This window comes from Nannobrachium achirus (assembly GCF_963921795.1).
Source record: "Nannobrachium achirus genome assembly, chromosome: 13".
Classification (NCBI taxonomy): domain Eukaryota; kingdom Metazoa; phylum Chordata; class Actinopteri; order Myctophiformes; family Myctophidae; genus Nannobrachium; species Nannobrachium achirus.
The window spans coordinates 65,387,211-65,410,174 of record NC_137833.1 but is presented as its reverse complement, the minus strand read 5'-3'; the positions used below and the strand labels follow the sequence as shown (position 1 = coordinate 65,410,174).

The 22,964-nt window shown below is 44.0% G+C and overlaps 1 protein-coding gene across 1 annotated transcript in view; it reads left to right on the top strand.

The window, feature by feature from the left end:
* Window positions 1-22,964, top strand: part of ninl (ninein-like) — a gene marked incomplete at both ends in the record, with an annotated part of 135,787 nt that overhangs the window by 90,502 nt on the left and 22,321 nt on the right. The window contains 8 exons of the mRNA XM_080740901.1: window positions 3,689-3,836; window positions 6,978-7,076; window positions 7,448-7,572; window positions 10,977-11,057; window positions 12,549-12,676; window positions 14,978-15,110; window positions 17,701-19,988; window positions 22,136-22,240. Of these exons, the coding sequence (XP_080597027.1) occupies window positions 3,689-3,836; window positions 6,978-7,076; window positions 7,448-7,572; window positions 10,977-11,057; window positions 12,549-12,676; window positions 14,978-15,110; window positions 17,701-19,988; window positions 22,136-22,240 (3,107 nt within the window). The remainder of the gene's footprint in view (window positions 1-3,688; window positions 3,837-6,977; window positions 7,077-7,447; window positions 7,573-10,976; window positions 11,058-12,548; window positions 12,677-14,977; window positions 15,111-17,700; window positions 19,989-22,135; window positions 22,241-22,964) is intronic.

The window sequence follows — 22,964 nt, the reverse complement described above, 5'->3', positions numbered from 1 at the left end:
GGGCCAATAGAAAGTCAAGGTGAGCCTCATGGTCATTGATAAAAGAAGGTACGGTCGGTCCACCGGGCCGCCATTGTCGTGCATGGGAGGCAAACTGGATGCGACATTCTGTGAAACCTTGGAGTCACTGACAGTACTTTTTCATTTAAGCAGTTCAGGAACATAAAAAGAAGGACATCTCACAGGTGGTTTTCGAATCACTTTGTTTTTCAATGTGCACATTTTATTGAAGCATCTAAACAGCTGGCTCGGCGTCATCGCAGATTTTAGTTGTCAATGACAATTGTCAATGTTTACATTGAAAAGCGAAAAAAAACGAAAAATAAAAATAAAAGATTTATTCTACAATTATTTTATTTTCCTGTAGTATTTTAAAAAGGTCTCAATCGTTCAGAAATAGTGTATTTCATAAGTCGGTCCACCTGGCTCTCATTGACTGCAATGCATTCCATTCACCTCCCAGCTGGTGGAGAAAGTACTCAGTTTAAGAAACATGAACAGGATAAGATGTTGATTTCCTTTAAGTTAAAGTGTAAATACTGCAATGTAGAAATACTCTGCAATAAAGTTGAAGTCCCATATTAAAAATGTACTTGAGTAAAAGTATAAAAGTAGTGGCATCAAAATATAATTAAAGTACCAAATGTAAAAGTACCCATTGTGCAGAATGTTCCATTTCTTAAGTTCAAAATGCATACAGTATACTGTATTTCTTATGAAGCTCACCATGCATCGCAACGCAAGGTGAGCTTGTAGATCTGCTATTTTCAAATGGCCGCAATATCTATATCTTGGGCTGAAGTGGTTTGAGTGTTTTTGTAATAAAAATCTACAAAGTAACTAGTAACTAAGGTTTTCAAATAATTGAAGTGGAGTAAATGTACAATATTTGCCTCTGAGATGTAGTGGAGTAGAAGTAAAACTACTGAAAACTGGAAATACTCCAGTAAAGTAAAAGTACCTCACCACTTAAGTACAGTACTTAAGTAAATGTACTTAGTTACTTTACACACTGCCTCCCAGCTGCAGTTTGCCTCCCAGTGTGACAGGTCTTCCAGATGACCCTACCTTCTTTTCTAAAGCACCTTGGTTTGGGTTGTCTCTGCTCTTGCAGCCTTCTGAAAACTCAGTGGCTGATAAAATGCTTAAAAGGGTCCTTGGTCATTTTAAGCCTTAAATGGCTTAATGCATTATAATGGCCTAAAATAAAACACCTTTACTATTTTATTTATTTTAGAAATGGTTCATCTTTTCCTCAAGGGGGACAACACCCGTTGCAAGTTGATGTCATTTTTCCATGTGTATTCCAGCCCTATGAACTGTATGGAAATACAAATGTATAATATTGTTTTGATTGTGTATTAGTGGAAGCTCATATTAGGAAGTATTAAAGGAGTATTTCCACCCCAAAATGACTTTCCTATTGATTACTCATGGCATGGAGACTTGTATAATACTAGAAAGTCGCGCCGCAAGCGGCGCTCCTGTCTAGACCCCCTCGCCCCGCACGCACACACACACACACACACACACACACACACACACACACACACACACACACACACACACACACACACACACACACACACACACACACACACACACAAGCGGCCGTTGTAGGGTGGTAGCGAATAGCATTACTTTTGTGCTTAAGTAGGTGTACATTTTAGAGAGCAGATAGTGGGACAGTGGGGACATGCATGCACACAGAGACAGCAGCAGCGCGTGTGCTTTTTTTTACAGAAAGAAATTGCCAGTACCTTTTTGTGCTGTAGTTGGGCTTATGGTCGTCATTGTCACTGGAGAAAAAAATACGTGTTGATGCTGTTCTTGTTGTGGGACTCTGCTGTAACTTTCCGTCTGTGCTGTGGAAGTGTAGCGGGATCCTAGCCAGTGGCGTCAGTTCAGAAAAAGCAAAGGTATGGCAACATGCTGTAGTTGGGCTTATGGTCGTCATTGTCACTGGAGAAAAAAATACGTGTTGATGCTCTTCTTGTTGTGGGACTCATGGATATATAGCTGCATACCCCTGCCATACCCAAGTGACGCCCCTGATCCTATAGCGATTAGCGAATGAGCGGACGGCAGAGTTATGGGCGGTATTTTTCCATACGTTCTTCTCCCTACCCCGTACGTTCTTCTCCCTACCGTTGAGTTGAAGTTGAGTTGAAGTGGATGCAAAGTGGGCGTGAATGGGCTTGGAAGTGGGATGCGGCTCTTGCTCAATTGTATAATAAAGATATATATATATTACAATACATTTACCATTGATTCCAAATGGGGACCCGAATGGATTTGGGTCCCCATCTGGAATCAATGGGGTAAATTTACTATAATCAAAATGTTGTCTTAGGAATGCGAAAAATACAATAACAAGTCTCCATGGTGTGAGTAATCAAAAAAAAAAAAAAAAAAAACATTGTGGGGGTGAACTACTCCTTTAAGTTTTTTTTTTTTTTATGTAGCACATGCATTCCATACATTCCATAGGACTGGACTACACATGGACAAATGACCCTCTTGTCCCCCTTGAGTAAAATATGAACTATTTAAAACAAAAACAATATATATATATATATATATATATATATATATATAAAGAAATTATAATGCATTAAGGCATACAAGGCTTATCGGCCAGGGATCCTTTTAAAGAGGGTGTGAAGTGATGTCTTTGTGTTAAAATAAGTGTTAAATATCTCTATGTTCACATGGTAATTATTTCTATGGAGTGGTTGTTCAGTGACAGGGGTCTCCATGTCTCTCCAGCTCTTTGGGGAACAGAAAATACATTGGCATACCAATGTTGTCATGCGACAAAAGTCACACACAATTCAAGATAAACAAGTGAAACTGGAAGAAATGAGCAAACTTGGAACTGGAATCCAATTAATTTGAAGCTGATGAATGGGCAAAGTCAGTGATTACTGTCAGAATATTAGGGCTGCAACTAACGATCGATTAATTGGTCGATTATTTAATCGATTAATCGGATTATGGCACTTATTTAGCTATTACCTTATATATTAGATTTTAGGTTCGTTTAGACAACAAAAAACATATATTAAAGATGAATGATTCATTCAGAAAGACATAATTTATTACATTTTGCTCAGCTGCCGATTAGGTTGCTACTAAAAGACAAAAATAAATACCTTTTTCTGACTGCATACTGATTAAAGAATAAGTCCTATTCTTTGTTCTTGACCCTATATTCCTGCACAGTATTACAAAAAAGTCCAGCGATTAGTTGACGATTCGATTACGATTATTACATTAGTTGGCAACTAATTGAATAATTGATTCGATTACGATTAATCGTTACAGAATATAGAGCTTTAACTTTTTAACAAAACCTTCTTTTTCATCTCACGTCTCACATGCAGCCACTGTTTTAACGTGGCTGGTGCATTTTTACAAGAGATCAGTCATGTGTGTGTGTGTGTGTGTGTGTGTGTGTGTGTGTGTGTGTGTGTGTGTGTGTGTGTGTGTGTGTGTGTGTGTGTGTGTGTGTGTGTGTGTGTGTGTGTGTGTGTGTGTGTGTGTGTGTGTGTGTGTGTGTGTGTGGTCGGTCATGCAGTGTGTCAGGATGCTGTGCCATAGCAGACATGCTATTAGGTGCTAATTACAGTAGGTCATGTGTGCCTTTACGTGAAACATAACTCTGTGTGCGTTCGTTCTGTAACAGGAACTGCGGGACAGGAATGACGAGTTGAGCTCCGAGCTGGAGTTGCTGAAGAGCCAGGGAGGATCCAGGAAGACCAAGCGATCCAGAGATCGTCAGTCCTCTTTGTCCTGGTCCAACAGAGCCTCGCTCAGCACAGAGTCTGACTCAGGTACATTGATTGATTGATTATTTTATTAGACAAAAATGGAGAACAGTACAAGTATAGTCAATACAATAGAAACAGTGGCGTCATTTCAGAAAAAGCTAAGGTATGGCAACATGACTGGTGTCTTGCACGCAGTCATGTTGCCATACCTTAGCAACAGGCATGATACATTTAAAATGTTCCCCGTTTCTATGGTTTCTTGGGCTGGATATGGCAGCCTGCAACGGTTGTTCAAGTGTAGCTATACTTGGCATGTTAGTAAATGTGCCACAATTAACAATAATGCATTGCACCTGTGCAGCTGACCTGCGGAACCTGGGAATATACCATTCTGTCAAGATGGGGAGAATACAAGTCTGGAGAATATAATTATAATACCTTGTTAGAGTGACCATTTGTTACGTTTTGCATTTGTAGTTATTTTACTGTAATTTAACAACATAATAACCAGCACAGGTAGACAAAGAGACATTTGTGGATTTATATTTAAAAGTAACTTTTATTTCCCCCCCTTGGCCCAGGATATGGCAGCTGCATACCCCTGCCATACCCAATTGACGCCCCTGAATAGAAATGTAGTACAGTACAAGTACAGTTAAACACCCTGCCTAAAAGGAAGATCTCAAATAAGACCTCTTACGGTCTTTTTACGTTGAAAGCCCTCAGTATTTAATTAGGCACATCGTCTGACTGTTTATATTGGCTCACAAGCCTCACATGGTGAGAAAGACGCACTCACGCATGCTATACATGGACCACCCGTGGATTTCTCGGCCATTCGCGGACTTTTCTGACGTCCGCAGAATAACGGTCGCGAGTGGCAGCAGAGCGGCGGGAGTAGTCATTACTACTATTATAAAACGATGTGTACAGGGTCTGGTCAGTGGCCAGCTCATACAGAGCCTGGGGGAATAGCTTAGCTTCCCTCCTGCTGGTTGCACTGACGCTGTATTGGTCCGGTCCCACATTCGTTCCTGACAGAAACTGTGTCCTGAACTATAGTTCCTCTATGTCTATGGTCCTGGCAATAATAATGCTAATGCAGAAGAGAATAAATAAATATTACACCCATACTAGGTAGTAGGTAGGCTATCCTCTAAAATGTGGTTACTATGGGCATGGTTTGGATGATAAATATAGTCTTTGCAACAGAAAGTAATTATTAAAAACAATAACAATTAAAAAAAAGAATAGATTTAATATTAGATTTATATTCTCAAAAATGATTATTTGATTATTCTAACCACTAATTAAAATTAATTGTAACTATTTCATGAAGGGTTTTACTTGATTATTAGAACTATATCATTTTTAGCTTGATAACTGGTCATTTTAGGTTGTTTTTTAATGTCCGCGGAATCAAGAATTGTTCACCACAGAATTCCGCAGAATCAGGATTGTTCTCCGCGGAATTAAGACTTTTTCTCCGCGGATTCCTGGGGGGACTAATCAAGGTCCATTATTTATTCTGCATTTGAGCCACGGACCATACATTCTACATTCCACTATTTGATGAGATGTTGCCTCTGAGCCAAAACGTAGAATATTTAGTTGTCTTTGGATAAGACTTTGTGCAGAATTCCATGCTTTATTGATGTGGTACCATATAGCAGGGGTCTTCAATGTTTTCAGGCCAAGGACCCCTTAGTTGAGAGAGAGATGAAGCAGGGACCCCCCACAACCTTTTCATAGATTCCATATAGTTTCATTGTTTCACAATCATCAGTGTATTTTGGATTCATGTCAATTTGTGTTTTCAGATATTTAACCACTCAAGCCCTCATTACCTAATAAACTTGACCTTTTACTCTGTACTTAGTCTGCTCTTTTCCCCCTCTACACCAAACCTCTTTTCAGAAAATAGCTGATCTACAAGCTTACAACGGCTCACAACGCCTCCTGCGAGGCGTTGTGAGCTTGTAGATCTGCTATTTTTGGCTACAGTTCTCAGAATATGGACACCAGGGTTCAAGTTGTTAATATAAAAAGGATTGGAAGATTTGGAGGACCCCCTGTAGTAACTCTGAGGACCCCCTAGGGGTCCCGGACCCCCTGTTGAAGACCCCTGCCATATAGGATCTAACAGGTCACCGTTTTGTTGGACAACCAAGGCATGGAAGTGATTGTAATGACAACTAGTAACACATTCATGGAAAAAAAAAAAAAACCTTTGACCACAACAAATAGTGCAAAAGCGATAGGCTTATCATGGGCTCCACTCTAAGCTATGAGGCCTGCTGGGTTCTGCTGGGGAAACTGGACAACAGGAGCTTTTCTGCCTATTAGACCCAATGGACACTCCTTTGGGATCCAAGTAGGAAAATGAGCCTAGATCAGGGGTCTTCAACAGGGGGTCCGGGACCCCTAGGGGTCCTCAGAGTTACTACAGGGGGTCCTCCAAATCTTTGTGTGATAGAAACTTGTTTTTTCCCCCTTTTTATATTAACCATTTGAACCCTAACGTCCATATTCTGAGAACTTTAGTCAAAAATAGCAGATCTACAAGCTCACAACGCCTCGCAGCTGTAGATCGGCTATTTTCGGCAAAGAGATTTGGTGTAGAGGGGAAACAGAGCAGAATTAAGTACAGAGTGAAAGGTCAAGTTTATTAAGTATTGACGGTTCAAGTGGTTAAATATCTGAAAACACAAATTGACATGAATCCAAAATACACTGATGATTGTGCTGTCAAACAATGAAACTATGGAACATATGAACAGGTTGTGGGGGGTCCCTGCCTCATCAACTAAAGGTTCCTTGGCCTGAAAACGTTGAAGACCCCCGGTCTAGATGTTATTTAGGGCGGAGTTGTCCTTTAAGGTGCCTTGCTGGGGGGCACAACGAGCTTCCCTCCAATGCAGATTCTTGGCTCTGGAATGACAATAGTTTTGAAGACACGCCCTACATTCCCTGGTAGACACGCCCCTCATGTCATCACAAGTTGCCCTTCAGGTTTCTGTGGCTCAACTACATTCTGTCTGTTCCTGTGACTCATTTGGTTGCATGTTTTCCAACAGTTCTGTAGCAGGCACACTAAATGTTGTTCCTATAGCTACGAGTCTCATTTGGTCCCATGTTTTTAGATGTAGCAGTTACACTACATTCTGTTCCTATAGTTTAGAGTCTCTCCGTGTGTCGGGACAGCTCCTCAGTCAGTCATGTCTCGCTGTGTTCCAGATGACTCTGGTACCAGGAGATCTCCCCCTCCCACCAGGAAGAAACTACAAGTAGCCGACAAGAACGGTAACATTTTCATTTATTTGTGTGTGTGTGTGTGTGTGTGTGTGTGTGTGTGTGTGTGTGTGTGTGTGTGTGTGTGTGTGTGTGTGTGTGTGTGTGTGTGTGTGTGTGTGTGTGTGTGTGTGTGTGTGTGTGTGTGTGTGTGTGTGTGTGTGTGTGTGTGTTTTTACGGTAACTCATATTGCTCCTCACAAACTCCCCAGTATGACTGTGTGTGTGCATGCCTGTTTGTGTATGTGGGTCAGTGTGCGGCAGCTGTTTGTGTGTGTGCGCATGTGTAAGGGTTAGGGGTTAGGGTCTTGCTCAAGGACACTTCGACACTAACTCTGGGGTTGCGTGTGTGTGTGTGTGTGTGTGCGTGTGCATGTGTTCAGGTCTAGGTTCTCTGGAGAGCCTGTCGGGTCCCTCGGTGAGCATTGAGACAGAGCTGGCCATGGAGCAGCTCAGAGAGAAACACTCCCAGGAGCTCCACGAGCTGAAGATAGAGCTGGAGACCAAGGTACCTCCAGCGGCTCTCCATCCTCTGCTGTCACTAGTGGCGTTTCCATAAAGCCACTTTTTGCGCATTAACGGCTTATTTGCAAAATCTTTTTATGGAAACACTTCAAAATGCGAATAAACTTCATTATCCGCAAAAAGAATTATCCGCTTGGAGGAGGTGGATTTTGAGGCTTTATCGAATAAACTAAATGTGCATTTGTGAATGGAAACGGGTCAGACAATAAATGCGAATAAAATATGACGTTCTGGTCCATATCGTCCTCCTATAACACTTTCCCCCGCCGCTTAATTAACGACCATTGTATAGCGTTAGCCCACAAAACAAACCGGTTGTTGCACACGGAGTGACCCTTCGTCATCACACCGTGTTGCGCGTGCCAAAAGTGTCAGTACAAGCACACAGCAGCTCGCATCTGCGATGCTGCAGGATGCAGTCTGCCCGGAGGACTCAACCGACCGGCGGGCCGGCCGCCTCGGCTCGGGGACGCCACTCGGGGCGCCCCCGCCGGGGTCGCTTGCTCTGTGCTCCCACCGGCCGCACTTTCTCCGCGGCGGTGCGTCGCGACCGGCTCTGGGTCGGGATGCGTGTGCAGCGAGTCACACCAGTGCCCTCACGTCTCTCGGTCTGAAAAAATCAAACCTCGGTTCGAAGTGGAGCGGTGAATTTGAGCAGCTGTACCCTATGTGAGTGAGTGAGTGAGTGAGTGAGTGTAAACTGTGCCTGTGAGTGAGTGGTGAGTGTGCCTGGCCTGCACAAAACAGCGCCCCTCCTTTAACTAGTGTTTTGTGTGTGGCCACTCAAGGTATTGCCAGACTACGGACACGGCCAGCCAGCCACCCAGCCAGCCAGCCACCCAGCCACCCAGCCACCCACATACCCACGGACATACCTGTTCATTGGGAGCGCTTTCACCGCTCCAAAAATCAGCCCCATCCTAGCTCTGTGCACTGTGTGCAAGCCCGCGGGAAGTGTTTACAGCACGTCGGTTAGACGGACCCAGGCAGGATCTCCCAAGAATCGCATTTCACCAGTTTAATGGAAACTGGCTAAATTCGCTTTGTCTTAATGCGTATTTCTGATAATTCGCTTCCCTAATTCGAATAAGTTTATGGAAACATGGCAACTGTCACCACTAAGCCAAGCATCACTATAGTTCAGGCCAGTGGTTCTCAAGGTTTTCAGGCAGCAATCCCCCCTCAAATAATCATGTTTTAATCCAGTGGTTCTCAACCTTTTCAGGCCGCAACCCCCAAAATAATCATATTTTAACTGGGGACCCCCCACCCTGATGAGCACTAAGAGTTGAGGCATTACATTTTGTGTAACATGGTTCTATTGTGAAAATAGCAGATCTACATGCTCACAACGCTTCGCATTCACAATTGCTGCCTCTAATATTTGACAATTTGGCCAATGTATAATGTGTCATTTTAGAGGTATTAAAAAGTCCTTAAATTGTCACTTTAGAAATGTGCACATACCCTCTTTACACTTAAACTTCATGTATTGTTTACTGTTGAGAAAACAATGTTTCACATTAAGTTAATCATCTGGGACACACCAAAATAATTTGGGGACCCCCCTGGGGGTCCCGACCCACAGGTTGAGAACCACTGTTTTAACCTAAGACCTGAGGATGATTCTACAAAGGCCTTCTAAATCGGTGGGTCTCGACCTTTTTCGTGCCAAGGACCCCAAAATGATATCTTTGCTGTCAGGCAGAAAAAATGTCCAAAATATCTTTTTAGTTGGATTCTTTTTGTAGGCCTATAGGTTGTTGATTACTTTTGACACAGTAATGGTCAAAAGTAATTAACTCTTTCTCTGCCACGTGGAGTCACTTAATATTAAAACCGGATTAAACCGTACTTCTTCTGTACTCAAATTAGCCAACTGGAATTTTCCGTACTAGGTCATTAAAACCGAAATAAATGATAATTATCAACAACAACAAAAAAAAAAAAAACGATCGGCAGCACTCCTCCCTCTCTTCTTCGGCTGATCTAAAAGGATCATTTTCTAAACCCTTTGAACCGGAAGTGCTTCTGGTAGCTTTTCATTCTCTATAGCCAAAATCCTGTTCACTTTCATTGTAGGAGGAGGCCCTTAGCATAGCATCTGTCCGTGATGTTTTTTATCAGATAAAAGTTGACATGGGCACTTCATACGGAGTGGATTACATTCGCTTACCTCGATGTGCACGGATCGTGCACGCGAAGCGTACAGGGGGGGGAAGACGACTCGGCCAAAATCCCCACTATATGCCAATGCAGATCGAGACAATTGTGGTGAGTTTACGATGGGGGATTGAAAGAAGAAAAAAAAAAAGAACGATGCCATCCTAGAAGGACGGGGGGGCGCGCTGATGCTTATAATCATAATATTATTTCCCAGATCATTATACAATAATAGAAATTTCCGGCTAGTCCACGACAAGCCATTCTGGCCAGGCTGGGAAAGTGTTAATGTGCAGTTAGTATACTAACCTATAACCTATGTATACTATCCTATATAGGCCTGCACTTATACTGTATGTTGGTTTGTTTAGTGTTGAGTAAGAAAACAATGTTACACATTAAGCTAAAAACCACTGGTTCAGGCTGTTCACGTCAGACAGGCCACTCTCAGTCACCTTTCATTTGATGTTTTATTTTTGTTTTCAATAAAGAAAAGACAGAAATTTGTGCAGGTGAGGTGGAATAGGGCTTATACATGTTTTTTCACACACAAAAAAAGTAAGAGCATAGTAATCAAACAAAGCAAATAAGACAAGACAAACAACACAGACTGTGAAGGTGTGTGCATGCGAGTGTGCGTGTCTGTGTATGTGTGTAGGCAGAGGTATGGCTGCTATATGGAAGAAGCAAGTGGAGAGGCTTGATTCAGCAGGCTGGCCCTCAATCTCTGTTTAACCCATTTTGACCTGGGACTGTTATGCTTTAACTATTCAAAAAATAGCAGATCTACCTACAAGCTCACAGCGTAGCACAGAGAGCTTGTAAATCTGCTATTTAAAAAAAAAAATGTCTTTGTCTTAGAATACATTTATAGAAAAAAATATTCAAAGTCCTTCTAAATCAGAGGTTCTCAACCTTTTTCATGTCAAGGACCCCCCAAAATTACATGTATTGGGCCACGGAAAATATATTGTTCCAGGGACCCCCCCAGAAGCAAATATTTGAGTTACAAATGTTCGCTTTTAACAAGATATATTCAAAAATTGCAGTTCTACAAGCTCACAGCACGGCCTGTGAGCTTGTATATCTGCTAGTTTGCAAATTGCAGTTCTACGAGCTTGTATATCTGCTATTTTGCAATAGTATGAAATAATATATTTTTTTTCTTTTTTTTTTATGTTGGTGATAAGAACGTGTGCATTTACCTCTCCATCTCTCCATCAGGTGAACTTCTATGAGCGTAAGCTGGACTTACTGAAACAGAACATGGAGGTGGAACGCAAAGACATCTCCCAGAGCTTCAAGGTAGGAACCACATCTACTCGGTGGTGGAAAAAGTACCCGTAATTGCCGGACTATAAGCCACGGCTTTTTTCCCATGTTTCGAACCCTGCGGCTTATACAACGATGCGGCTTATATAGAGATTTTTACAGCTAACGGCCAGTTAGTTCGTTTTACAATGGTCTTTAACAAGGATTTATATAGTGATTTTTACAGCTAACTAACAGCTCTAGCAGGAAGGAGGAAGGACGGCTGCGGCTTATAGTCAGGTGCAGCTTATATATGTAAACATTAGTTTTTTGTTCTAAATTGAACTGGTGCGGCTTATATTCAGGTGCGGCCTATAGTCCAGCAATTACGGTACTCATATTTCTTAGTTCTAAAAGTATCAATACTGCAATGTAGAAGTCCTCTGTTAGGGTGCACACACACCAACATACCTATGAGAGTGGATTCCCCATTCCGCCAATGCATTTCAATGAGTGTTTTTTGAAGAAATCCTCTACTGGCATGAAACCGACCCCTTCTCATTGAAATGCATTGGCGGAATGCGGATTCCACTCTCATAGGTATTTTGGTGTGAGGGCACCCTTGCAAGTAAAAGTCCGGAATTCAAAATGTACTTGAGTAAAAGTATGAAAGTGTTGGCATCAAAATGTACTCTAAGTACCAAAAGTAATTTTTTTTGAAAAATAACCGATCTACAAGCTCACAACTCGTCTTTTTCAAATAGCCAAGGATATAAAATAGGGCTAAAGTGGTTTATGTATGTGTTATTATAATATAATTTATAATATAATTAACACTTTTGCTGCCCCTTACTTTGAAGGGATGCTTGGTGCCTTGGTGCCGCACCGCTTCCTCCGTAGGCCGCCGCTATTATTTTGAAGGGCCGGGCGGGGTTGTTTTTGCGCAGATGGATTATCACTTTACTTCAACGTTTACGTCATCTAGTCACATGACAGTGTGTCTCCATGAAAGTGTCATGGCCGCGCCCAGGCGAGTGCAGTTTGTACTGTAAACATGCCAGCCTTGGGATCAAAATCTCTCTTTTTGAGTAAATGAAGTCTCTTTATGGGCCTCTCAATGGATTTGCTATGGAGGAGCTTCACTTCGCGTGCACGCCCAACGTGTGTTGTAAACAAATCGCGGACATTAACGATGTGGACTGGACCGGAGCGCTGTATAGTAAGTAATAATACTTTTACTGTAAATACAATAAGATTGACAAGGAGTGTCGTCAACGGCGTCATGATATTAACCCTTTCATTGACGAGGAGCATCGTCAAAGGCAGCAGAAGTGTTAAGTAACTAGTTACTAAAGTTTTCAAATAAATGTAGGGGAGTAAAGATACAATACTTGGATCCGAAATGTAGTGGAGTAGAAGTATTGGAAATACTCAAGTAAAGTACAAATACCTCAAAATTGTACTTAAGTACAATATGTAAGTAAATGTACTGAAGTTACTTTACGCCACTATCAGTGAGTTAATGAGTGGTTTCTCATACTGTAGATGGAGATCAGTGAGCTGGAGGAGCACAAGGCCCTGGCGGAGCACAAGGTGGGGGAGTTGAAGAAGGAGGTGGAGAGGTTGCAGGCTCAACTCCAACAACCCTCCAGCAGCTTTGACCAGGAGAAGAGGTACACACGCACACACACACTTGGCATGCCTGGCCCGACCCAAACCTGCCTCAATGATACTAACGAAGGCTCTGTTCCATTCTAATCAAACAAGAGTCAGGGTGCTGATATTGAGAGGCTGCTGGCTCACTGGAAACACTCTGCTACACCAGTGCCTCTCAACCTTTTCAGGCCGTGTATTTTAACTGGGGTCCCCCCACCCTGACGAGCACTAAGAGTTGAGGAATCACATTTTGTATAACACGGTTCTATTTTGAAAATAGCAGATCTACATGCTCACAACGCCTCGCGTTGCGAGACGTTGTGAGCATGTAGATCTGCTATTTTCACAATTTTTGCCTCTAATATTTGACAATTTGGCCAATGTTTAATTTGCCATTTTAGAGGTATTAAAAAGTCCATAAATGGTCACTTTAGAAATGTGCAGATACCCTCTATACACTTAAACTTTACAGTATGGTGGTTTGTTTATTGTTGAGTGAGAAAAGAATGTTGCACATCAAGTTAATCATCTGGGGACCCCACAAAATAATTTGGGGGGTTCCGAGAGGGTTCCGTTGAGAACCACTGCTCTAATAGACCCCTGGGTGTGGTTATAATATAGGCAAATATGTCTTCCTTGTGTATGTTTGGCTTCTTCCTGAAATCTGAAAAGCCTTTGAGTCAAAAGGCCCAATCGAAATAGACGATTGGGCCTTACGATTGGGAGTACAGAGGGAGCAGTCAGAACTGGAACAGATCTTGTCGGTGGCATATCAACCTGTCAGGCTCCTATCACTAATGACCGCTGAGCGAGATGTTATCCCGCCTATTGCACACATTATTGTGTATCATTATTTTATGCTTTAACTATTGAAAAATAGCAGATATACAAACTCGCAGCGCGGCACCGAGTGCCGCACTGCGAGCTTGTAGATCTGCTATTTTTGCTATTTTTTGAAAAATCGTGGAAATTATAAGTGTCTTTTGAATCCTTCTAAGGTGTTTTGAAAAACCTATGTTTTTATGTCAGCAATCAAAGAAAATTGTCAAAGAAAAGGTCCTTTTCACTTAACTGGAGCTCGTACTCAGTGTCAGTGGTTCTCAAACCTTTTCATGTGAAGGACCCCCAAAATGATATGTATTTGGCCACGGAACCCCCATCTCAAAATATTTAGTTCCAGGGACCACCCAGAAGCAAAATTTGAGTTACAAACGTTCGCTTTGAAAATACATATATTCAAAGATTTGCACACATTTTCATGACTTTTTCAAAAATAGCAGATCTACAAGCTCGCAGCGCGGCACTCGCGCTGTGAGCTTGTATATCTGCTATTTTTCACTGGTTAAAGCATTCAATAATTCTAGGCCTAAATGGGTTAAATAAATGAATGCATTGACCCAAGTAAAAAAACAACATAATATCGCCTTTTTTACAGTAGTGAAAGTGTTGCACTGGCCGTCTGCTGAGCACATCATCACATTACGCAAACAAAGATGTGTTGATCGAATAGAATCCATGTTTGGTTACTGCATTGTCTATTTCTCGCTTCAAATGTTGTCAAAAACATTCTTGAGAGCAACGTTTAGTTATAAATGTCACTGTGTGTTTGTTTACATGGCTGACATGTTGGATACGGCACAGGATTCACGCAGTTCAGCCTCAGTCCAGCAGGTGCTCTGAGCCTTTGACTAGGCCAGGGGTTCCCAAACTTTTTTGTCTCAGGTCACCCCATAAATATTTGTTTTAATCCTAGGCACCCCTACATTATAATTTTCACTCCCAGCACCTTACATTTATAGCATATCGTCGTTGTCGGGTGGAAACCTTGTATGTCCAAAACCGTTCGTTTTGTATTTATCATCTATAAAATGTACTAAACTAGTGAAAACAGCCGATCTACAAGCACTGTGCTTGTAGAGCGGCTGTTTTCACTAGTTTGTGCGACAGAGGTTTCTGCCTGCGAGAGTGACAATATTTTAGTGATTATGTTGCGAGGAAAACGTTGAGATAATAGCCATTTTGGTTAGAACTGACTGAAAATAACTTTGTACGTCAAGTTTAAAATGATACTAAATATTTCTTCAAGTGTCCAAATAAATTCCAAATATTATCAAATTATCTGGCGGCACCCCTGGACTGCCATCGCAGGCACCCCAGGGTGCCCCGTCACCCACTTTGAAAACCCCTGGATTAGGCATCGGTCTGTTATCAAGCGGAGCGGTCCGTTATCCAGAAATATCAGACCGCTGATTTCAGCGATTGACCAATCAGAATCAAGCATTCTAACAAGCCGTGCAATAATGCAATGTAATCCACAGGGTCCAGAGGGAGCAGTCAGAGCTGGAACAGAACTATGCCAGAGAGATCAGTCACCTGGTCCGTCGACTCAGCGCCGAGAAGGACCAGCTGGAGGCGGAGCTGAAGCTCCAGATGGACCAGGAAGTGATGCGTGTGAGGTGGGTGTGGCCGGGCGGGGGGCTAGGTCTGCATTAATCCATTCAGAACGGGGTACACATTATAGTGTATCATTATTTTATGCTTTAACTAATGAAAAACAGCAGATATACAAGCTCACAGCGCGGCACCGAGTGCCGCACTGCGAGCTTGTAGATCTGCTATTTTTTAACCCGATTCTATAAGTGTCTTTTGAATCCTTCTAAGGTTTTTTGGAAAAAAGCTATGTTTCTATGTCAGCAATCTGGCCAGCCATCGTCAAAGAAACGGTCCTTTTCACTTAACTCAGACATCTTCAACCTTATCCTCACATAACTGGTCCACACTAATGCTCATTGTAAGAAGCAGGCACGTGCACACATAGACGCCAAAGGGGGCTTGAGCCCCTTTGTGCCCTCTCCAGACCATGAATGCAGTTTTCAGCTTTTCACTATGGTGAAAGAAATGCAAATGCCCTCTTTCCATGCCATACCTGAAGGCAGCATTCAAGAGAATTGCTTTGTCCAAACTCTCCTGAACTTGAATGCAGCATATCTTTTGCCCCCTCTGTGCCGAAATCCATGCCATACACATAGAGTATTGACTTGATTATGCTTAGTTCAGTGTGCTATCACGACCCGAAAATAGCCAACCTGTAGCAAAGGTCTGCTATTTTCGATATTTCCACCAAAAGGCCCTTTTAGAGATGTCAGCCCCTGCCTCTCTAACATTCTCTGCACGTCCCTGATAAGATGGCACCGTGCCGCGCTGCGAGCTTGTAGATCTGCTATTTTTGAAAAATCGTGAAAATTAGTGCAAGTCTTTGAATATCTTTGACCCGATCTTTGACCCGACTTTAAATCCTTCCTCTAAATCATGCTGTTCTCAAACCTATTCATGTCAAGGACCCCCAAAATTACAGGTATTTGGCTGCGGACTCCCATCTCAAAATATGTTGTTCCAGGGACCACCCAGAAGTAAATATTTAGTTACAAATGTTCGCTTTTAAGTCTAGATATATTCAAATACTTGCAAAAAAAAAAATCATGATTTTTCAAAAATTGCAGATCTACAAGCTTGCAGCGCGGCACTCGGTGCCGCGCTGTGAGCTTGTATATCTGCTATTTTTCAATAGTTAAAGCAGTCAATAATCCTAGGCCTAAATGGGTTAAAAGCCTTAACCCATTTAGGACAGATAAAAATGCCTTCTAACACCTGACCTACGTTTTCTGAAAAACATAACCAAAAGAATAGGTTGCTATATACTGTACATAGCAACAAGAGCCCCAAAAGGTGTTCCCGTCCTGAAAGGTATAGTTACAAAATGGGGTTCCCACTGTTCTGCAGCAGGGGTCTTCAATGTTTTTCAGCCCAAGGACCCCCCCTAGCTGAGAGCGACATGAAGCAGGGACCCCCCACTATTGTCGCAGATTAAACATTTTAATAGATTTCCTAGATGGCTTCATATACACGTTTGACAGAACTATCATCAGTGTTGGATTCATGTTCATGTGTATATTCAGACATTTAACCACTTAAACCGTCAATACTTTCACTCTGTACTTGGTCTGCTCTTTTCCCCCACTGCACCAAACCTCTTTTGTCGAAAATAGCCAGTCTACAAGCTCACAGCACCATGCACGGGACGTCGTGAGCTTGTAGATCTGCTATCTTTGGCTTTAGTTCTCCTCAGAATAGTTAAATGTCACAGTTCAGATGCATTATGGATAGAGATGCACCGATATATAATCCGTATATCGTTATTGTTATTCACCTCCTTCACTGTTGTCTTGAGATAAGTTGCCGTTCCCCAATGTGATGGCTGATGATGACTGGTCTTCTGCAGCTTACCAAGCTGCTTATTCACAATATTTATTTTCAAATTTTTATATTGAAGATTTATTTGCTTCTCTGCCGCAAAAGAGGGAAACATGCCAGCGTGAACAAAAATAAAACACATATCTGGATCGGAATCAGCTATAGGCCCAATATAGGCCCAGATATTCAATATTGGTGCATCTCTAATTATGGGCCAACTGTCCCTTCATCTTCATAACACAAGTGTTAGCATTGTAGTAGATCCTTCTCCTAGAATCTATGCCAGGGGGCTTCAACGGTTTCATGCCAAAGACCCCTTAGTTGAGGGCGAGATGAAGCAGGGACCCCCACAACCCATAGATACCATACGGTTTCATCGTTTGACAGCAAAATAATCAGTGTATTTTGGATTCATGTCAATTTGTGTTTTCAGATATTTAACCACTTGAATCGTCAATACTTAATACACTTGACCTTTCAATCTGCACTTAGTCTGCTCTTTTTCCCCTCTACACCAAACCTCTTTTCCGAAAATAGCCAATCTACAAGCTCATAACGTTGTGAGCTTGTAGATCTGCTATTTTTGGCAAAGTTCTAAGAATTATGGACACTAGGTTTCAAATATACAAAAGGAGAAAAAAAGTCACACAAAGATTTGGAGGACCCCCTGTAGTAACTCTGAGGACCCCCTAGGGGTCCCGGACCCCCTGTTGAAGACCCTTGATCTATGCCATAGTCCTGCAGTGACTAGAGTGGACCTCCCTGTGCGAGCAGAGCGGAGCTCGGGCAGCAGATGGATCAGATGAAGCTCCAGCACGCCGAGGCTCAGCGCAGCCTCCTCCCCCAGCTCCACGGGGAGCACCAGAGGCTGCAGGAGCAGCAGAGAGCAGCCTGGGAGAAGCGGCTCCTCCAACTGGAGCAGGAGAACCAGGGCGAGAGGAGCAGGCTGGTGGAGGAGCACCGGGAGGAGGTCTGTGGCCTGAGAGAACACGTCTCCAGGCTGGAGCAACACGCCGAGGCCTGGGAGGGCAAGCTCCGACAGCTGGAGGAGGAGAGGAGCGGAGAGGAGGCCAGGCTGTGTGAACGCTTCGCCTCCGAGAGACGCATGCTGGAGCGGGAGCTGCGTGAACACAAGGAACTCGTCGCCGCGACGGAACGGAAGGCCCAGTCGGCTCAGAGCGCCGCAGAAGACGCTCGGGTCCACGGCGTCCAATCAGGGGCCAGGGTAGAGGAGTTTAGAGCGCAGTGTGGTCGGTTAGAGGCCGAGCTGGGAGAGTCTCGCACGCGCTGCCGCGAGCTGGAGGCGCGGCTAGAGGAGGCGTGCGCTCAGCTGAAAGAGAGCATTCACTTCCTGGAGTCCCACGAGGTTCAGAACAGGCGCCTCGCCGCCGAGAAGGGCTCGCTGGACGGGGAGCTGACGGAGGCGAGGGAGAGAGAGGGGGAACTCCTGAGGCGAGCGTCGGAGCTGGAAGGGGAGCTGGGCGGCCTGCAGGCCCGGTGCGAGGCCGCGGCCGACGACTGTAGGCGCGTCTCTGACGCGCTGGTCCAGCAACAGGCCCAGCTCGGGGCCAAGGAGCAGACCGTCAGCGCCTTGAGGGAAGAACTGGAGAGGCTGCAGGAAGCCACGAGGGCCAAAGGGGAGAGCCACGGCAGGCTGACCGCCGAGCTGGACTCTCTGCGGGCCGACCGAGCCCGGCTCATCCAGGACCTGAAGGACCAGGCCATGGCCGTGGACAACCTGCAGCTGGAGCTGGACGGCGTGGGAGAGGAGCTGGACGAGAGGAGACGCGCGGAGCAGCACCTTCAGCAGACGCTGGCGGAGGAGCGCTCGCATTCGGCCAGACTCCGCTCGGCTCTGGAGCAAGAGACGCAGGAGGCCGGGTTCCTGGTCCAGGAGAATGAGCGCTACGCCAGCGTGGTCGATCAGCTGTCCACGCAGATCGTCGAGATGGAGGCCGAGATCTCCACGCTCCGCGGTCAAATCCGGGACCTGAGCTCGCACCTCAACCAAACGGCCGACATGGTGCTGGACCTCCGAGGTCAACTTAACGCCAGTACCGCAGAACTGGACCGCCTCCACGCTGAGGTGACCGACAGAACCGTTCTTCAGGAGCAGGAGAGGGAAACCGAAACCTCGGTGCTCCGGAATCACCTCCGCGATCTCTGCGGTCAGCTGAGTAAAACGTCTGACCTCGTGTTGAGCCTGAGGGGGCAACTCAACACCAAAACCACAGAGGTTGCGTCTCTTCGAGCTGAGGTGACCAGCAGCGCCGATCTTTTGGAACAGGTAAAGGCCTTGTCCGAGAGGCTCGGAGTTGAAGTACAGCAGCTTACTGCCCGTTTAATGGGCAAGGAAAGAGAACTATCTTCCGCCCGGAGCCAGCTTAATACCAAAACGAGCCAAGCCAACCACCTTCGGTCCAAGATGTCAAAAAGCAACGGCCTTCTCGTTGACGCAAATTCATCGTCCGAGAAACCCTGCAAGGAGGTTCAGCAGCTGATCACCCATTTCGAGGCCAAGGAGAGAGAGTCGGTCCGGGATCAAGAAGCCGACCGCCTTCGAGCCAAGGTGACGAAAACCGCGGATCTTCTCGAGAAAGCAAAGAAGTCGTCCAAAGCGCACAACACCGAGATACAGCAGCTCGGCGCCCAGTTACAAATCACAGAGAGAGAGCTGCACTCCGTGCAGAACGAAATAATCGCCCAAACGGCTGAAATCAATCGCCTCCGGGCGAAGTTGAAAGACAGCGCTTGCCTGTTAGAGCGAGCAAACGCCTCGTCTAAGGAGCGCCGCGTCGAGATCGAGACGCTCGTGGCCCAGCTTGAGGCCGAGGGTGAGGCGCTGCACTCCGACCAAGAACAGAAACCCACAGACGACGGGCGCTCCGCCCAGACACCTACGGACGACGGCAGCTCCGCCCAGCAGCTCCAACAGGCTCTGCTGGAGACGCAGGTGGAGCTGCACAGAGTGAACGAGGCCTTCCAGAGGGAGAAGGGCAAGATGGCCGACCAGCTGATGGCCATGGAGCAGCTGGTCATGGCCCTGGAGGCGGTGACGGACCCAGACAGTCCGCACAGGTTTGTGGTTCGAAACCCTCCGTCCGCCAACTCGAAGGGTCGGAAACCTCGACCCTCACCTAACCTCCTATCAGCCGCCTTGCTTGAGACGCACTCGATCGCTGAGCGAACGCCGATCTTTTCGGATTGTCGAATGACTGACTAATTGCAAGAAATCATCCTGATCCGAATTCGCCGTCACCTGCCATGTTTTCCACAGGTAATGGCAGTTAACTAACGGAATGAGCATCGCCACTGCAGTTCTGGGCTGCATCACCTGGATTGCATTAACAATTAACCTCATTCCTCTTGTCTGTCTGACATCAATCTAAAAACGCATGATGATCCAACACGTTTCATCACCGTCATTAAAGGTGCTGTAAGTGAGATTGTTGGTTACCCATTTAGGCCTAGAATTATTGAATGCTTTAACTATTGAGTGCCGCGCTGCGAGCTTGTAGATCTGCTATTTTTGAGAAATCGTGAAAATTAGAATTTTGACCCGATTCTATAAGTGTCTTTTGAATCCCTCTAAGGTTTTTTTGAAAAACCTATGTTTCTATGTCAGCAATCTGGCCAGCCATTGTCAAAGAAAAGGTCCTTTTCACTTTAACTGGAGCTCAGTCTGTTCTTGAGAGACTACTATGTCAGTGGTTCTCAAACCTTTTCATGTGAAGGACCCCCACAATGATATGTATTTGGCCATGGAACCCCATCTCAAAATATTGTATCAGGGACCCCCCAGAACAAAATATTTGAGTTACAGATGTTCACTTTAAAATGAGATATTCAAATATTTGCAAAAATGGTCATGATTCTTCAAAAATAGCAGATCTACAAGCTCGCAGCGCGGCACTCGGTGCCGCGCTATATCTGCTATTTTTCAATAGTTAAAGCAGTCAGTAATGCTAGGCAGTCAGTAATGCTAGGCCTAAATGGGTTAAACCAAAAAAGGTTCTTGTTAAAAGTTGAAGCTCTGTATTGTGATAGTAATCACTGTTATAGAGGGGTAGTTCAGTAACAGAGTTCTCCGCAGCTCTTTAATAAACAGAACAACCCTTTTCCAGGTGGGTTGTCAGTTTCATCCAATCAGGTCAGGTGTTCCACTTCCAATTTCACTTGTTTCTCTCTCCTGATTGGATAAAAATTGGTATCCTGGCCTTGAAAGTGCATTTTCTGTTTGCCAAAAAGCTGCAGAGACAGGGAGACCCCTATTACTGAACAAAGACTCTTTAGCAGTGATTGCCATAAGAACACAGGGCAATTTAACACGTATTTTAACAAAAATAAATATCACTTACACCACTTTTAACTTCATGTTTGTGTGTCACTCCAAGTCTGGTCTCACCCTGTCTCCTGTCCTCACCGTCCGCTGCTGATTTGAAATTCCATTGTCTTTTAATTCCATTGCCTAATGAATTCACGAAGCTGAATGTGTTTCTTTTATTATATTGTTTTACAGTAAAAATGTAACCAATTGAATCAGTTCACAAGATCAGTGGATTAATTTGCCTAATTAACAAATTCATTGATGTAAAATAAATATAATTAATATGTCTTTAGTGCAGCTCATTGAAATTATGATTATTTCTAAGTATTTCAGCAATCCCAATGATATTTTTTTGAGATTATGGAAGTGCTGTTGGTAGTTGATGCCATCACGGCCCCCCCAAAATAAAATGGATTTGACTAACTGTTAGTGGACTAAAATCTAAAACTATAACATTTTAGATGACTAAACTAGAACTAAAATGAATTTTATTGAAAAGACTATGACTAAAATGACATCAAAATGAACGCTGGCTGTTGGCTTGAATGTCCAGTTCTTCTAGGCATGCGTTACGCCATCATAACGTCACTGTCGGGGCAGAAACCTTGTATCTCCACGTTTCAAATGTTTTTTTTTCGCAAAGCAAAGCCCTGCTTCACCATACAAGGCTTTTGCACAAGACTAGCGAAAATAGCAGATCTACAAGCACACAACGCCTCGCGGTGCGAGGCGTTGTGTGCTTGTAGATCGTCTATGTTCACTATTTCATATCATTTTTAAAATGATAAATACAAAAAGAACGGTTTCCACCCGACAGTGATATGGAGTGTAAATGTAGCTAAGCTTCAGCTGTTGTACAGTAAGTGAACCGCTGTCCTGTGTCCGTCCGTCCGTCCAGGGCCCAGCTGGAGGAGCTCCAATCAGAGAACAGCTCTCTGACAGACAGACTGACGGTCCTGCAGCAGGACATACAGACCCTGGAGGACGACGTCGCCAAGAGGAAGTAAGGAACGCAGAACACCTTTAGAAGTGCACCTTTTAGCTGCACTTCACTGGTTACCTGTGTCTTTTAGGATTGATTTTAAAAATGTACTTTTAACTTTTAACACATTCAGAACGGGTACACTATATTGTGTATCATTATTTTATGCTTTAACTATTGAAAAATATACAAGCTCACAGTGCGGGTGCCGCGCTGCGAGCTTGTAGATCTGCTATTTTTGAAAAATCGTGGAAATTAGAATCCTTCTGTCTTTTGAATCCTTCTAAGATTTTTTTGAAAAACCTATGTTTCTATGTCAGCAATCTGGCCAGCCATCGTCAGAGAAAAGGTCCTTTTCACTTAACTGGAGCTCAGTTAGTCTGTTCTTGAGAGACTACTATGTCAGTTGTTCTCAAACTTTTTCATGTGAAGGACCCCCAAAATGATATTTATTTGGCCACGGACCCCCATCTCAAAATATTTAGTTCCAGGGACCACCCAGAAGCAAAATTTGAGTTACTAACGTTCGCTTTGAAAATACATTTATTCAAAGATTTGCACACATTTTCACGTCTTTTTCAAAAATAGCAGATCTACAAGCTCGCAGCGCGGCACTCTGTGCCGCGCTGTGAGCTTGTAGATCTGCTATTTTCCCTGGTTAAAGCATTCAATAATTCTAGGCCTAAATGGGTTAAAGCTCTTAATGGTCTAGCTCCTAACTATGTATGTGCTATGATAGAACCCT